Source organism: Pteropus alecto, unplaced genomic scaffold, assembly GCF_000325575.1.
Source record: "Pteropus alecto unplaced genomic scaffold, ASM32557v1 scaffold124, whole genome shotgun sequence".
NCBI lineage: Eukaryota > Metazoa > Chordata > Mammalia > Chiroptera > Pteropodidae > Pteropus > Pteropus alecto.
The window spans coordinates 1006317-1024381 of NW_006435779.1; the positions used below are offsets into that span (position 1 = coordinate 1006317).

The 18065-nt window shown below is 46.6% G+C and overlaps 1 protein-coding gene across 1 annotated transcript in view; it reads left to right on the forward strand.

Annotated features, from left to right (window-relative positions):
- CHCHD6 (coiled-coil-helix-coiled-coil-helix domain containing 6) overlaps nt 1–18065 on the forward strand; it is a 239646-nt gene that overhangs the window by 175370 nt on the left and 46211 nt on the right. Inside the window, exon 7 of the mRNA XM_025046477.1 lies at nt 17671–17741. Within this exon, the coding sequence (XP_024902245.1) occupies nt 17671–17741 (71 nt within the window). The remainder of the gene's footprint in view (nt 1–17670; nt 17742–18065) is intronic.

Below are 18065 nucleotides of genomic sequence, written 5' to 3' on the forward strand. Positions count from 1 at the left end.
CTAGGGTGGGCTTCATTCTCAGATTCCGCAAAGTAGCCCATGGAAGCTGCAGGCGATCCACTTTCCTAAGAGTGGAAAGAGATATACCCTGATGATGATGCTTGAACCTAATTGTCTGGAGTAAGAGCCTGTGTGGCTTTCCCATACCCATCCCTGTTGCCAGGCAGATAGACACACTTCTGGCTTAGCCTCGGTCACCAACAAAGACCTGAAGTCGCTGACTGAGTCAGGGAGGCTACAGTGACTCTGAGAAGAGAGAGTGAGTAGAAGAGACTGGGTGGCAGAAGTAACTGCTACACTGGCTAACCACTGGATAGAGGATTTTGACCTGCCTCCACCAGGATGTTAACCTATTTGTTGTGTGGTCACTACCACCGATCACAGCCAATCATACTGTAACCCATCCAGTGTTCCAAAAAGAGGCCAGTGTATTTCCTCTCCTGGTGGATTCTAGGACGACTTGTTCCTAGTGTATACAGTTACTTTGCTTAAGATAAGATTCTCGTCAAGATGCTATCACACCACAGAGATGGAGAGAGGCCGAGTCTAACCATGATGGCGCCTACATCTGCCAGCTAAAAGCAGAGCTCCTAACTCCACTTGCTGACAGATTTAGCTCTCAGAAATCTGAGGAAGAAATGAGAGAAACTGTTCTGAGCCAAAAAGGATTAGAGAAGCAGAAGGAACCTGGGAACCTTGGGGAGCAGAGCCTATATCGCTTGAGGGAGGCCAAGCGCCAAGGGAGAACATCCCAGGCTTCCAGAGAAGTTATGAGATGGAGGAACAGAAGTACTGGAGACTGATAACAGCCAACTGAACCCTGGTTCTTCAAAGGAAAGAAGAGATTTCTAAAGCATGCTCTGGAAGCTGGCTGGCCTCCTTGGCAAATGTTTCATTAGATGGACATAGTTATGGCTTGGAAATGCTCTGCTTTACCTGTGTGGGCTCCTGTGACCACCTCCTTTAAAGAGTTCCACTCCACAGATTCTTCTTGACTGTCTGTTGTGGGCATGGTCCTTGTTTTCTGGAAGCTCCTAGTTTAGGAGAAGGAGGAAAAACTGCGAGTACTCCCTAGGATAGGTCACCAGCACCTCTCCCTGAACCTTTGCAGTAGCCTTCCACAGTGGTCTTCTGGCTTCTCCTGCATGCCTCCCATCCTCCACCCGCAGCAGCTTGGTAATCCATGTGTGGCATTCTCTGTTTCGGATCCTCCATACCTCCCATCAAAGGGAGTGAAGCCCTGTGGGCTCTGCCCCGGCATAGCCCTCGCCATCCCCCCGCCTCTCTCACCTGCCTTCAGACATGCCTCTGCCTTATCTGGGCCTTTGCCTCCTCCTTTTCAGAGCTTTCCACACTACTAGCCTTCCACACATGCTTTCTTTCTCTGTTCTTTTCCTTCATCCTTTTTATATTTTCTTTTTTTTCCTTTCTTACTTTTTTTTTTTCCACTTAAGTCTCAATGACAGTTTAACTCCTCAGAGATGATTTCCTTTGCCCTTTACCTTTACTCTCCATTACACTGTCCTGCTTGATTTCCTTTATGAGCACAGCAGTTACCTTGTTTATTTTCTCGCCTATCTCCACACTGGCCTGTAAGCTGCTCAAGAGTGAGACTGTGCCTATTCTGTTTGTTGCTTGCTCCAGTGTAACCTCATTTTAACTGATTCCATCTACAACAACCCTATTCCCAAATAAGGGCACATTCTGAGATACTGGGGGTTAGAACTTCAGCATATGAGTTTGGGGGTCACAGTTCGACTCATAGAACAAAGCATCTGCGGGATTCTGCACATCAGCACTATGGTTATGAGGCCTAGACCTGTGCTCAGGTACCCTAAAGCTACCCAAAGCCCGGATGTGAGAAGCTGTGGGGGAACTGAGGCCTCCCCAGGAACTACTGCCTCTTGTTTTGCTTTGTGACTCATTTATGCTCCTTTTAGTGGTGTTTTCCTGTTCCTTTCAGTTCCATTCTGTCCATTCTCCTTTCACATTCAACTAGCTTGCTTTCCCTGTGTTCTCTAGGCTGTAATCCCACCCTCTGGTCAGGTCCACCCTTGGTCCAATTAGCAGCCATCCTGAAAAGCTTCCTGAGTGCGCACTATCTCCAGGAAGGGCAGCCGGGGTATGCGGGGCCCCTTAAGTGGCATGTACAGAACATATTAAAAATAATGCTCTGGCACCACCAAAAAGGGTCAGTTCACTAGGACTGGAAGAGTCCTAGAGTCTGGACATCATCTCCAAGGAAATGAATTTGGAATCAGAGCTGATAGGTTGAATTAGGGAACTTCCAGAGAGATAGAGGGGACTGTTCTCTAGGCTGGGGCTGATACTGGCCAGGGCATAACTGAGCATGTAGGTATGGCAGTGGCACTCAGCTTCATGGAGCTTCTGTGGACCAGAGTTGCTACAGATGGATTCAAGAGAATGGAAAGCAGGCTGAGGAGGACTTTGCCACCACACCAGGATGCCCAGGCTTTCCCAGAAGATGCCAGGAGCTGGGAAATGTTGCCAGCAGAGGGGTAACAAGATTAAGTTTATGCTATAAAATTTAGCAGGTATATGGAAGTAATTTGGAGCTGAGGAGAGAAAATACAAAGCTATCATGATTGTCTTGGGAAAAGACAATGAAGACCTGAAATAGGGCATTTGGGAGGTAGGATGAAGAAGAAGAAAGGGATTTGCTGCATTTCTTTTCATTTTTTTTTAAATTAAGTTTATTGGGGTAACATTGGTTAATACAATTATATAATTTTCAGGTATGCATTATAATTTGACATTTGTATATTCTATTGTGTTTACCACCCAAAGTCCAGTTTCCTCCAGCTTCCATATATTTGATCCCCTTTACCCACTTTACCTTCCCCTGCATATCTGAGACAGAACAGGAATTGGTGACTTTCAGAGTAATGAGGGAACAAAGAGGTACTATTCTGAAAGTTCTGATTAGAATAACTGAATTAAAAGGGAAAAGGGGGAAACTCTTACAACTCAACAATGGAAAGACAAACAACCCAATTTAAAAATGGGGAAAGGACTTGAACAGACATTTCTCCAAAGAAGACACACAAATGGCCATCTGTCACATGAAAATATATTCAATGTCATTAGTCATTAGGGAAATACAAATTAAAACAACAATGAGATATCACTTCACACCCATTAGGATGGCTGTAATTTTAAAAGGAGAGAGCGATAAATAAGTGTTGGTGATGATGTGGAGAAATTGGAACACTTATGCATTGTTGGTGGGAATGTAAAACAGTTCAGCCAGTGTGGAAAGCAGTTTGGCAGTTCCTCAAAAATGTTAAACACAGAATTAGTCAAACACCATATGATCTGGCAGTTCCTCTCATAGGTATATATCCAAATGAATTGAGAACAGGGACTCAAACAAATATGTGTACATGCATGTTCATAGAGGTGGCGGTTGTGCAATATTGTGATTGTATTAAATGCCACTGAAATGTTCACTTGAAAATGGTTAGTTTTATGTTATGTGAATTTTACCCCAGTAAATGATTTAAAAACAACAGGAAATATGGAATATAAGAGGAAGAAAGAGCACATTGGATGTTCACATGTTGCGGACCTGTGGGGCATTTGGGTCCAGCAATGCAGACAGGGCTTTGGGCATCACAGGTGCTCAGGTTATACTGTGAGAGTCTCAGACCGACGTTTCTTTTAGGGACATGTAAAACGGTAGATTATGAAAGTAGCTTAGATTTATGGTAACTGCACTTCCGTGCAACATTTGGTATAGGGACTGATGATCTTTTTGGTCAGGTGGCTAAATGTTAAGATGACCAGGTTGCTTTGTGCTAGGTTTAATGACCGTATTAGGAAGATGCTAAAACACAGATCGACATCAACCCAGAGAGTTCTCCTCACTTATCTCAGTCAACATTTTATTAGTGATTTAAAGATAAAGAAAGTTCACTCATCAAATTTGCAAATTACTCAAATTTTGGATGGATTGTGAATGTGTTGAAAGACATTTGCTGTTTGAGACTGCCCCAGAATCCACTTTTCCTTCTTTTTGGTCAGTGTCCTGATTTTCATTTGGATACCTTCCTTTCCTGTCCAATAGCCCATGTGTTTCTGAGTGAAATGAACCCAGTGCCATTTTTGGTGAGTCCCCCAGTTAACTTAAACTGATCTTGACATTCCATCCTCCTTGCCTTAGTGGTTAATTCAGATCACATGACCCAATGTAGGCCCAAGGGACAGAAGAGAACTTTGGAGACCTTGGAAAATGATGATGCCTTGAGCTTCAGAGAGCATACTATCTTTTTTTGCTTCATGCGTTCACCTTGCCTGTTAGCAAGAGTGCCTTTCCATCACATGTTGGAAGGGATGCTCTATTTTCCCGCTGTATGTCAACAAGGAAGGATGGGGCCCCGAGAAGCTGCTGGCAGCCACTTGTAGCCACTGAGAGAACCAGGCTTAGGATAAGACTGACCTAAAGAAGGTGGAATGAGAAGGTAGAAATAATCAAGTTTTGAGTGACTTTATTCAGCCACTCGATTCTTACTGAAAGCACTGCTGGACTTTGCAGTTACATGAGCCAGTAATTCCTTTCCATTGTTCAGACCACTTTGAGTCTAATATTCCACTACTTGCAACCAGTAGTGTCCTGACTGTCACAATAATAAGTCAGTCTCCAAAGATCTCACCAGATCACATTTATTAAGTTGGATGTTGTTAAACTGTTTTATTGAAATTTGTTTTGGGTAAATGTTGGGCTTTTTTTTGTTTTTTTACTTAGTTTCAGAAAACTTATTGCACAGGTACTTTATGGTGAAATGAAGAAAAAAGAAAATGAAGAAAAAAGACCTAGGAGTTTTCGTTAACGTTAAACTCTGTGTGACATGCAGTTAGAAAGACCTGGTTTTAATTCCCAGCCTTTTCATTTACCACTCCGGTGACAATGGCAAACGAGATACTGTTTGTAAGTTACCCAGCATGGCATTTGGCTCAGAGTGAATGCTATTGTAGTTTAGTAGTGGCAGAGTGGTCATGACATATGCATACTAGCTTAACCTGTAAGGAAATGTGTGACAGGAGACCTGGGCTAGTGGGCTTCATCCACAAACTCTGCTGGTTTCTCTCAGACTCTCTTCAATTATCCTCCTCTGACCATTCAGAGCAAGCAATGCCAGCTGAGCCTCAGAATTCCGAGAATCGTTCTAAGTTTCACTCATCCTGATTGGACCAGCTTAGGTCCCTCACCAGTCCTGGGGCCAAGGCAGTGAGATGCATTGGTTGGCCTGACTTCAGTCACATACTGCTACCCCCAGATCTGTGGTTGTGGTCTGCTTCTGTAGAATCACATGGATTCCTTGAGGGAAAATGGGAGCAGTTGCGGAAGGAGAAAAGGAATGGATGCTACTGAAGCCAACATCAGGAATTGACTCAGGTGGCATCATCCTGAAAGTTAATGCAATCTGGCCATGTTTCTGCAGGTGTAATCTGTATGAGGGAGGAGGCAGTCATCTTCCTAGTCAGGCTGCATCTTGGACTGATATTCCATTCGGGAACATAAATCAACTGAGGCTCTTCCCAAAGAGTGCCAGCAGGATTTGGGGAACGTTTCAAACCATGCCATGGGAGGAAGGTTTGAGTGCTGGTAAGAGAAGACTCAGCGGCATCATGATAACTGGAGGATCAAGTTCTTTCAGACCTCCTAAGTGAAATGGTAGCAGTAACCACTATCATTTGTGAGTGCTATTGCATTGCCAGGCATTGTACCAAGTTCTCCTCCTGCATTGTCTCCCTTATCCTTACAGCACCCCTTTGAGGAGGCACCAGACCTACTACATAGTTACTCTTAATGTCCTCATTTGACAGATGAGAAACCAAGGCACAAAGTGGGTTAAGTAACTTGCCTAAAGACATAAAACTAGTAAGTGGCAAAACCGGGGTTTAATCTTGAGTCTCCTGCTCAGGTTTCCTTGACCTTAGAACAGGGATTCTTAACCTTAGCTATACATGGGAATCCCATGGGGGAGCTTTTTTAAAAATACTGATGCCTGGGTGCCACCCCAGATGAATCATCAGACTCTCCAGAGTGAGCACAGGCATAACCTCTGAAAGTTACCCAATAATTCTCATGCGCCACCACAGTGAGGACCGCTGGCCTGGAGCATAAAGTGCAAGCTAAGGGCCACAGTACAGCTACCTGCAGAGAAGCCCTGAGGGAATTTCAGGTATATGGAGCTGCAGGTATAAAATCACAGGGACATATAAGGACTGTGGTGAACTAAGGAGGGCAGGATCCAATTAAGGGCAATCAAATCTTTAAAAAGTTAATATAGTGCTATTGAAACAAAGCCCATAGGAGGCCTATCTTCTGCACACTTGTGCTTTTCACACTTCTCATGCACATGGATCACCTGGGAGCTAGCTGCAGAGCAGGTCTGGGGCAGGGCCTGGGATGTTCCTGGTTTCTAACAAACTCCCAGGTGATGCTGATTCTGCTGGTGCATATGCCTTTCTTTGATTAACAAGGCCTCAGACTGGTCAGGTGGAGGTTAAATTGAGAGGCGGCTTTCAGCTCCATGGGAGGACCAAGTTCTAAGCAGCAGGGTGTCCAGACTTGTAGCTCTCTGGCTATGGGAATCTTCCTTCTCCTGCAAGTTTTCCAAGAGGGGCTAAGGCCTGCTTTCAGGAGTGTGTGGCTGGCCTTCATCTCAGAGGGCTGAGTGTCCTAATGCTGAGAGTCGCTGAGTGCAGTGCCATGCAGGGAGACTGCCTCTGCAGTTCACCTGGACCACAAGTTCACAGATTGGCACAAAGAGAGGAAACATCTGGTTAATGCCTCAGTGCCCTAAAAGCGCAGCACCTGAAGGTCTGAAGCAACTAAGCCTTGAGACGGCCTGCACCGCATTCCCTTGTTATACCATCTCCCTTGTTCCTTAAATCGCAGAATTCTGAGCCTCATAAGTTTCACAGTTTTGGGGTTGTCCTTGAGATTTTTACTCTGCTGCTCTTTGTTGCAGAGAATCAGCAATCCACACCATCAGGACTCTGTATAATTTACTCAGGATAAGATCACCATTAACTTGTGCAACTGGAATGAAAATTCACTGTCTCTTGATTTTTTATTCCTTTTTATTTTCTGTTGTGCTCTGCATCTTGTTTTCAAACTATTTAGACAGTCGTTTAGCCAAATGTATTTCTGCAAATGTAAAAACAAACAAACAAACAAACAAAAACAGTAACCAGCAGCACCAAGGCATGGCTGGTTGCCCAGCTTTTGTGTTAGAGCAGTTATGCTGCCCGGCGACTGTTCTGCCTCCTTGCACACCCTGCCTGTGGAAAGATTACGGCGGTAGATTACCTTGTCAGTCCTGTTTACTACAAGCACACTGCTGAATTCCCTCCCTGTCTGCCCTCACATGGCTTCTGTCCGTCTAGGTTAAATGCTGCGATGTACTTAGCAGCTGTTTAAAGCTCTTTGCCTTCCTTTCTACTTTAATGCCCACTTCCTGTCCTCAGTCTGATTCCAGGGCTTCCCATCCTGGTCTACAGGCCACAGGTCTGCGTAGTGTGAAATTTACCTTCCATGTACCATAGATGTTAAAACAAAAATTTTTTTTTACACATTACTTCAATGTTTTTGCCCTAAACTGTTTATCATACTCTTCCATGAAGTTTTTCTGAATTCATTTTTTCTTGTTCCTTTCTATACACTCTAACAAAGTCTTCCCGTTAGGCTCTCAAAGAAGAGCTGACTCTGCACCTCTAACCATCCCTTTTTATTGCAGATCACTTAGCTTGTTTGTGAGGAACCAAACAATTCCATCAGCCCTCTGCAGTCTTGACAAATTCCTATGAGTGTGGGTCCTTTGGGGCATATTCTTCAGTCCTTTGCAGCCTGGGCACCCAGTAAATTACCAAGATCCTCCAAAGGGGTGGGTCTTTTCACTCAGACACATCTATGCAATGAAAAATATGCTCTCGGGTGAAGATCAGCACTCACCTAGAGGTCTGTCAACTAATATTTAGTATTCAGTGTAAAATAAAAATTTTAAAACTCTGTGCAGTTATTACTAATTAACACCTTTACATTTATCTAGCGCTTTACAATATGCAAAGTGTGTGTGTGTGTGCATGTGTACTTACATATATGTAGATGTCCAGGGCTCTATTCTTTTCAATCCCTTGTAAGGAGAGAGTAGTAAACTCCTTGCCCCCAACCACACACACAACAAGACACACACCCCAGAAGTGACTGAAATGCTAAGAGACTCAGGCAAACCCACGAAAGAGGTGTGGTCCAGAAAAACCAGCCCTGAGCCTTAGATTCCTTATCATGGCACAGCAAAGAGATGTGGAGGAGGAGGGAGGCTGCTTTTTCTCTGACTTGTCACAAATCTCATGTAAAATTTCTGTCACAACATTCTAATTAGAAGTTTGCACCTTAGCAAGGTTCAGATGGCAGCCAGCCAGGTGTGTTAGGAAGTAGGACATTGGAATAGATGTCTAGGGAATGAGTGGTGCCTGGAAGGGCAGGATGGGGGTGCCCTGGAGGAGGGGGGGCGGGCACTATCGGTTATGCACTTCAGGAGCGTTCCTGTGGCAGTGAAGAGGGCAGATTGAAGGAGGCTAGGCCGGGACCAGAGGCGCACCAGGAAGTGATGACAGCAATGCTGAGGCAACACTTATGAGAATGGGGAGGAGACGAGAGTCTGGATCTAGAGTGAGTGCCTTCATTAACCTTCGGGTGTGGACCCTGAGCTCACATGGTTTCCTGTCAGCGTGAGGAGGACAGGCATGCTAGCTGATGATTGCAGTGCACTGTGGGAAATGCTGCTGAACAGCGTGTCTCAGTCAGGGCATTTGAGAAGCAAATCATTCATTTGTGGAAGAGGAGTGACACTGCCCAGCAGAGGAGATATTGGGTCTCAAAGCATGGATCAGAGTTTCTCAGATGGACGGGGAAGAACTGGCAGAGGAAACAATACAGAGAATGTGATGAAGCCTTGGAAAACAGTGGGTCGTGGCCAGTGAAGTGCAGAATCAACCAGGGGCAGTACCAAGGTCACTTATTAGGGATACCTCAAAGGGAGAGTTTTGGACGTTGCTCTGCAGATGGGAAGGGACCAGCGTGGTGTATGAATACACCCTTGTAATAGTCCACCCATAAGGTAATAAAGATTGAATGAAAGCAGTGACATCGGGGAGGAAGGAAAGGCTTCAGAGACAAGCAAGCAGTGTAGTTATCCACATTTCGTTTCCAGCTTGATATGGGGGCCGCAGTAGTGATAATTGATAGGTCGCCTGTCATGCAGGAGTTGGCAGGGGTGGGGGGCGGGGTGGTCTTCACTAATGTAGGAAATACAGAGAGCAGAGAATCAGAGGTGAGGAGAATTCTGAAGGCAGCATGTCTGAAAAAGGAGAAGAGGAAATACGGATGAGATCAGATCATGAATGGAGCAGGGGTCTGATGAAGGCCAAAGGGGATTTCAGTATTCAGCTAAGACTTACTGAATAGGTATTGCAGCAAAAACCATGAAATTCATAGCCTGGATCCCAGCTGTTCCTCTGAGCTCCTCATTTATATCCCGTCAGCCTTCTTGACTTTTTTGTTGGTTGTGTCCAGGATATTTTCCACTCAGCAGGGCCAAGACTGAGGTACGGGTCTGCTTCCCCACCGCCAGTGTTGCGGAGTGTGGTCATCACTGCCTCAGTAATGCCCTGTCATCTCTCCTTGCAGTGGCCTCCAGGTGGCCTGGCGCTTCCACTGTCTCCTCTCAGTAGACTCTTTGTTACATAGCAGTCATGATCCTTCCAGAGTGGAAGTTGGATTATATCACTCCCTGATCAAACCACCAGTGGCTTCTTGCCAACCCTAGAACAGGCGATGTATGAGTGTGGCTAAGCCCTTATTTCCTTCCACTGCCTCTGTTCTTGTCTTAATGTCTTCCATCCATGTTTCTCTTGCTTTACCAAAAACCTGTCAAGTAATCCCACCTTAGGACCTTTCCCCAAATTGTATTTCCCTCTTCATATCATTTAGATCTCTACCCCAAGTCACCTCAGCCTTCTTAGATCAACTTATTTAAAATAGTCCCACCCCCACTCGTTGCTCCTTATCTCCTTAACCTGCTGTGTCTTTTTCTGGCACTTATTACTGAGTAGAATTGTTTTCTTCTGCTTATCTAGACCATTAGCTCCGGGAAGGCTAGGACCGTCTCTTTACTACTATGCCTCCTGATTGTGGAGCAAGATTTGGTAAACAGGCGCTCAATAAATATTTGTCGGATGAAAGGAAGAAACAAATGAACCTTGAAGTGCTGGCCATTGTGCTAAGAATGCTTGTATCCATTATTCATTGCATGCTCAGAGCTCCCCTGAAGGATAGGTAGACATTCTCTCGGTGGGGCCAATGAAGAAACAGGCTCAGGGTGGGGGTCATCTTCCCTTGTCACCATGGGCACTGGAACTCAGGAACTTGGATGGTGGGCTCTGCTGTGAGGGCAAAGGGTCATAGGCATAGGCAGGGGCACACTTGTTACCGGAGGAAATGTGCACATGTTCATGCCTAGCAGTAGCTTCTGTCACCGAAGTCAAGATATGGTCACCTGCCGACTGTAGAATTCAGGACTGTGGGTATCAGTTAAGGTCAGGGCAGCGACTGAGAACAGGCAGGGAAGCTTGCCCGTAATGTCGAGAATTACAAGTTATGTAGAAGGCTCACCTGAGGGTAGAGCCCTGAGCTTGCAGTGTTTGCAGTCAGAGCAGATCTCGGACTTGGGGTCTCCTAGGCCCAGGGGCAGAAAAGACAAGTGGTTTGGAGCTTGATGTCAGTGCCCTAGAGGGTGAGGAGCCCAAGGGTCTTAGAATGTAATGAGAGGGACGGGGCCAGACCCAAACTGAATAGAAGGGAAGCAGACTTAAGGAAGGGCTGAAAAGGGAGCTAGGATGGGGCTATAACCTGGAGGCTCACTGACAGCAGGAGCAGAAGGCAGGAAAGAAGAATATGGGAGAAGTGGAAAAGTAACCAGAGTGGTCAGGGGGATCTGGAGGCTCGTCATTTTCAGATAGGGCAGTCCTAAGGGATGGTGGGCCTGGGGCAAAGAGAGTGTGGAAGGAAGGAACTCTGGTATTGAAGGGATCCCAGATGGACTTTGCTGAGGGCAGGTCTTGGGGTAGAGGCAAAGATTGTGGTCTGTGTACCCCCATCCTGGGTCAGTGCCAGAGCAAGTCTGGAAAAAGGGTTCCTCTCTCCACATGACAGCAGAGCAGGGCATAACTGGCTAGTTTCATTTTTAGGCTATTTTTAGCAATAGCAGTGGCTGAAAAAAAAACAGTATAAAGAGAAGGGTATGAAAAAAAAACAGTATACAGAGAGGGAGAAAGGAGTAGTTTTGAAACTTAGGTCAGGTGTCAGCTGAGTGTAGGGGGAAGGGACCAGTGCGAGGAAGAGAAAAACAGGACAAAGACATAGTGGACTGATTTCATACACAGCCAAAAAACAACTGTTAAGCCACTTGACCAAACTTAATTTCCATTTGTTCACTGATTGTGTAGTTAGGTAACTGTATCCTGAGATTTTAAAAAATTTATATTGACTATTTGAACTTTTTACAAAAGACAAGTTAATTTCTTCTTTGTGTTTTTTGTTATTTTCGAGTCAGAGATTCTCCAAATCCTAAATACATTATTATTATTATTAATTATTATTCCCTTAAATTTAGCATTCCTGGGAGCTTTGGGAAGCTTTGGTAATTCGGCTGGTGAGATCCACAGCTGCCCAGATGACCGGCCCTCGATATGTTGATAGCGCCTGGGCTTGGGGTTCTCCCGTCTCAACTCTTCCTTGAGCCCTCACCCCTGGGCCAGTGGCACTAATTGGCTGGGAATGCTCCCATGCCCCCAGCAGCCAGAGTCCTAGGCTTCACAGTTTTCTACATATGTCATGTCCACATGGCCTTTGGTTTGTGATTTTTCTTCTTGGGGACGCTGAGCACAGGAGGAGGCAGGGGCACCATGTAGGAGGCTGACTGACCTGTTTTGGGGTCCTGCCCCCCTGCCTTGAGATCTGGTTTCCGGGCAGACCTTTTGCCTGGCTGAGCCCGTCCTCATCAGGCAGAGGCATAGATGTTTCTACCTTGAAGCGTTGCTCTGGGCATGAAGGAGTCAGCCTGTTTGGAGGTCCCTGCCACAGCACCTGGCCTGAGTGGACTGTGGAAACTTGTGAGCAATTTGTTCCCCGTTTGATTTGACAGTGCTTGTGGCCATGGAACAGAACCAGTGAGTGTCATTTACATTTTTCCAAAACATTTGTGTAAATGCTCTCACTTTTGAGGAAAGGGTCCGAGTTCCTGATTCTCACTTAACCCTGTGGCCCCCTTTCCACCCCAGCCCTTGATCTCCTCTGAGTCCTGATCATGCCCTATGTTCCCAGCTGGGCTCTATCCACCCAGTCTACAAGCTTCTTCACAAGGCTGTGTCCACACCTGGCTCTGTCCTTGGTGCAGAGTGGCAGCCCAGCAAACCTTAAGTGACTAAGCAAATGACCATGTCCTTATGGTGTTTTTGGACTTTTGTAGTGGTTCTGATCCTTACTTCCATTTACTTGACAACTTTTTATTGAAGACCTACTGCATACCAGGCACTGTTAGAGGCTCTGGGGATAGATCAGCAAGATAGGTGAAAATAGGTGAAAATCTCTCTCTTTATGAACTTTCCATTCTCAAGGAACCTTCCCTCAGTCTTTTAGCACTCCCAAGTCTCTTCCAAATATATTCCTGGGTTAGTATGCATTTGGATTTTAAGTTCTTAAAACGTATATTGAGTTTACTCTGTGCCAGGCACTGTTCTCAGCATTTTGTACACATTATCTCTTTGGCATCTATACCATTTCCAACAAAACTGTATGAGGGAGACTCTGTTAGTATTCTCAGTTTACAGATGAGAAGCCGAGGAGGCAGACACCTGGTCTGGACACTGGCCCGCATTTACACACTCATGGGAGCTGGTCCTGACTTGAGTTCAGCCCATCTGACTCTAGGGCCCATACCCATCCCCACTGCCCTGGGCAGTCTCTCACTTGATTCTGGAATGCTCTTAAACATTAATTCTGTCCTTCTGTTGGACAGAAATGCCTTGTAGACTCTTCATCTCCCATGACACTCACTGCAGAGGTGTGTCTGTCAGGGCTCCCAAGCTCCCCAGTTGCTCCTCTGCAGGCTGTCAGAATGAGCCTGGGTGTCATTCTGTCCAAGATTGCCTGCACCTGCTGCACGAATGAGGCTAGTGGGTGACGCAGGCCTCCCCCACTCCTGTGTCGTGTCTCCTTATTGGGGGCTGGGGGGTGCAGCAGGACCATTTCTTTGGCCTGCCAGTACTGTTTCCTTGTCCTCCCCTTCTGAGCCTTTTCTCCGCGCTTCCCCACACCCTCTCACTCTTTTGATCTTGCAAATCAAGGCCCTTGGAGAAATCAGACAGTATGAAATATGAAAACCGCTTGGGAAGTAATTGAAGAAACACTGCGACTTTTGAAACCCATAGAGATAACACACCTTCTTGCTCACGTTATTTAATTTTTAATGGCAGATTTAATTAATGAAGATCAGGTCTTCTGGTTTCAGATGTGCATACAGAGTAGCTGGAGGAGGAGGGGGAGGGATGGCCATTTATAGGGCAGAGGAAAAGACTCCAAAATTGGGAATCAGAAGAGCGTAATGAGAAAGAAAAATCCCACAGTAAAAACAGTTTATGATCAGTGGGTGCTAATTAACGTGTGTGGATTCAATACGGTGCATTTCAGAGCGTTTTCTCAGTGATTTATTAAATGCATAACAGAACTCTTTTCAGGCATAGGCAGTGTCTCCAGGCACTATGGGATTGTGCTGTGGGGACCCAGGCACTCTGCTGGTACTGTATTCCACCATCTATTTAGATGCCAGAATGTTCTTTTTGAAATACAAGTTAACCTTGCCACACCCTCACTTAAAAAATAAAAGCTTCCTTCCCCACGCATTCATTGCCTTTGAGTTGAGGTCCAGGCTGTTAGCCTGCAGTTGAGACCCTCCCCCTGCCCTCTACTGGGTCCCAGGCTGATTTCCTCTCGAGCCCCTTCTATGGTCCTTATACCTGGTGTGACTATAGCATCTGCCAAGGGGTGTCCCTCACTCCTAGCTGCCTGTGTTTACAACACCTCCTCATTATTGACTCATTTCTGCTCATCCTATAAGACTTGGTGCATTAAAATTGGATGAACCCTTTGACCCAAGAATTTGACTCCTAGAATAACCTTCAGATAGCCTCACTCAAGCACAAAGGTATAGATGCCATGATGTGCCTTTCAGCATTGTTTTAATAGCGGAAGATGGGGAACAGCCTAATATCAGTGGTGGGGAACCGCTAACATGAGCTGTGGAATGCTGAGTCCTACAATGGGACACTACTCAGCTCATAAAATGGGTGAGGCCTCTGAGAAGTAAATGAAGAAATAAAGAGTGGCACATCATGTGCCAGCAGGTGGGTGTGCATAAGTGAGCTCACTCATGTGTGCACAGCGGAGGAGGGAAGAGCCCTGGGTCTGGCCTGGCAAGTCTTACTGGTCACCAGATACCTATCCTTTGTCCTTTCTGCTTTTGCCTTTTTAAACCATGTATAAATACTGTTTTGTTTTGTTTTGTTTTTTTCCTCCAAAAACACCATTTAATGTAAAAAAAAAAAAAAAAAAAAAATTAGGCCTCGGTCTTCTACTAAGAAGCCAGTCTGATGATCTCTGCCAGGCTGTCCTTTGTGGTTTCCCCACAGCACCTGGGACAAACTGGTCAAACATCTCATTGTAATTGTGATGTTGCATTGTCTGTGAGCCCCATGAGGCCTGGGAGCAGGCATACTTGTCTTGGAATCCCCTGGCACTCAGTGGGTTCCTGGGATGAACATTGGTGGCCCGCAGTCCTTCTAGAAGCCCCTTGATGATGGTGTGGTCCAGGGGTTGGTAGAGTGCCCTGCCATTCCTGGCAGAGGGGTCTGGGTGCTCTCCAGCAGCCACAGGAAGGCCTGGTGGACATGGGGTCATGAACATAGGAAGCTGGCTCAGCACTCCCAAGGTTGGATCAGGACCTTCCTGTGCGAGGGAAGCAGTGGTTTGGCACTCTGCAGTGCCCAGTTCTTCCCAGGGTCTGCTCGGGTAGATTAGATGGCAAGGCAGGTGGGTCATGGCAGGAAGCGGGCATCCTCTGAGTCATTCTGCAAGACAATAGAGGAAGCTGCAGTTGGGTAATCACAACCACTTCTTGGCCTGTGGGCACTTCCCGTGACAAATCTAGCTGACCACATGTTCGTTCTGAGCTCATGGTCAGCCCAACTGCTTACTGAGTTCGCTCTAGCCAGACTATGTGCCTAGAGATGCAGGGTCAGAGCAAAGGCACTGAGGTAACCATCAGCCCACAGCACACTAAGTTCATCTGGGACATGGATACTCCCTTGGAAAGGGATGCTGACGGGTGGTAGGGCCTGGAATATGGAGACCTGATGCTTCTCCGAAGAGGGAAGGCCTGAGCTGTGAGGCTGTCTTGTGGGAAAGGAAACAATCAGGATCAGGATCGATAGGGTATGCTTAAGTAAGGCACATGTTAGCTTCAGAAAGATCCATGTTGCAATGACAATGGCTACGGTGCATAGGGTGGGCACCATAAGCCAGGCTCCACTGGGCACCATCTCTCAGCCACCCTGTGAGGAAAAGAATATCTTCTCTTACAGCTAGAAAACAAGGTTCAAGAAAGTGACACAAAGAACACAGCCAGCATGTACGCCAAAGCAAAAGTTAAAATTTGAGTCTCAGGACTGTGTAGTCTTCTGTGATGGCCCTTGAATGGGAGGTACAGACTGAGTCTCAGAGATCCCCATTAGGGTGCCACAGAAGAGCTTCTGCTCAGAGTGGAGGGGAGGCCCAGATTTGGCTCATCACTGTCCTTACTCCCTCATCCATGACAGTCAGTGCCAGTTAAATGTCAGACTGGTAGAGGCAAAATCATGATCTTTTGTTTGGAACATCAGGGCTCTGTAGAGAAATATGCTGGGTGACTTGGAGTGAGCACATGCCTGCAGGAGCCAGAGCAGCCTGTCTGTGAGGGGAGAACCCCTATTTATTTTGTGCCCGTTGAGTGCCGGGAGCCTCTTATTTCCTAGCCGTGTGACTGATGGCTATCAGAGGGAGGTGTCAGCTATCTCCCCAGTTCAGAGGTGAGGACTTGAGCCAGGGAGAGACAGGGCGACCTGCCCAGGCTCACTCAGCTGCTGGGGCGGAAGGCCTGTCCTGGTATTGACCTCACCCCAGCAGAATTTCTATATCAGTGTTTCCTACCCGATTTGTGCTTCCTCAGGCACACCCTTCCATGTTCACCTCCTGATTGGCTTTTCCTTGAGGCCATGGTACGGGGATTGGGGTGAAGACCTGGTTCATGTCCAGACTCCACCTTTGATGTCGGTAGGTCTTAGGGGAGTTGCTTCCCATCCCACCTTGGTTACCTTCCCTGTAGACAGGTGATAGGGCAAGGTGTTCTCCCTGTCTGGCTCTGGTCTGGGCTCCTGTCACCTTTTCCAGTATAAGGAGGGATTCATTTCCTTGGGCTGGGCTGTCTGTGTGGGTGGCATCTGCTGCTGTCTTGGCACCCTTGCTGGGAAGGTCTGACTGCAGTCTTTGTCTTGAGCTGTCCGTTGGATGGTTTCATTCATGAGACTGCTTCCTGCAAGAATGCTGCCTATCTAATTGTGAGCTTTACGGTGCTCTGCTGGGAGAGCATGTTGGCAGGTGGGGCTAGAGTGTGTGTTTCTATTGATTTTCTGAGGAAACTAGTGGAGAGTACTGGGTTCTGGGCCTGTGTGGCCTGGAGCAACTCATCTTTGAGGTGCAAAGAAGTGGAGTGACTTACCCAGAGTCATACTGTGGTGGCCTCAGGGTTCAACCCAGCTCTGTCTTGTTGCAAGCCCAGCTGTGCCCCATACCAGCCTGGCTCTGTACGTGCACACTCACTAGGTAACCTCAGGAAGGATGGAAGTGTATGCCTTCCAAGGCTCTGGATGGATAGCTGCTATCCCGAGAAGTGCTGTGGTCTTGGCAGGCAGCAGGGCACACACGCAACTCAGGATCAGACACTGGGGCTGTAGTCCTGGCACTGCCACTTGCTGTGTGACTTTGAGTTCTAGTCACTTCATTTCTCTGGGCAGCAGAGTCTACCTATAAAATAAGGGTTGGACCAGATCAGACTCCACAAACTTTTTCTTTAAAGATGGTAAATATTTTAGGCTCTGTGAGCCATACAGTCTCTGTCGCAATGACTCAGTTTGACCATTGCAGCACAGAAACAGCCACAGCCAATGTGTAAACTAGTCCTGAGTGTGGCCATGTTCAATAAAACTTTTATTTTAAAACCTGGTGGCAGACTGCGTTTTACTCACAGGCAGTGGGTTGCTGACCCCTGAACTAGAGGATCCATATGTCCTCCCATCCTTTGCTCCTCTAGGATTCTTTAGCCATGGTTGGTCTAGGGTGGGAGCTAGAACCAAGCTGTGGATCAATCACCAGTCTGCTTTGATGCTGGTCAAGAAATTAGCATCTGTCGATTTTTAAAGCAGTTGCATCCCGTGAGGCGGCCAGAGGGAAATTTTCGTCTTTGGTAACCAGTTCTGTTTTTCTCTTTGTAGAATGCTGAGATGTATAAACTGTCTTCACAGCAATTCCATGAGGCGGCTTTGAAAATGGAGGACTCGATAAAGTAAGAATTTATTATTCTTCATAAACTTAGCCTATATTTGTAAAAATTTCCACACATGGCTTGAAACATGCCACCACCTGCCTAATTTCAAATTTCTCTAATAACACAGAGGACCATCTGTTACTGAGTTCTTTCACCTGGATCTGAGGCAGCCATTGGTCATCTGTAATTGGCCACATGAGCACCCACTTCTACCCTAGCAACCTGGCAAATGGGAGTGGGACTGCAGCACTGGCAGGGCTGTTTCAGGCTAGGTATCCTGCGAGCTGGGCCAGGTGCTAGCGGTTAGGCCCTTGGGGGAGTCAAGGAAAGAGTGGAAAGAGT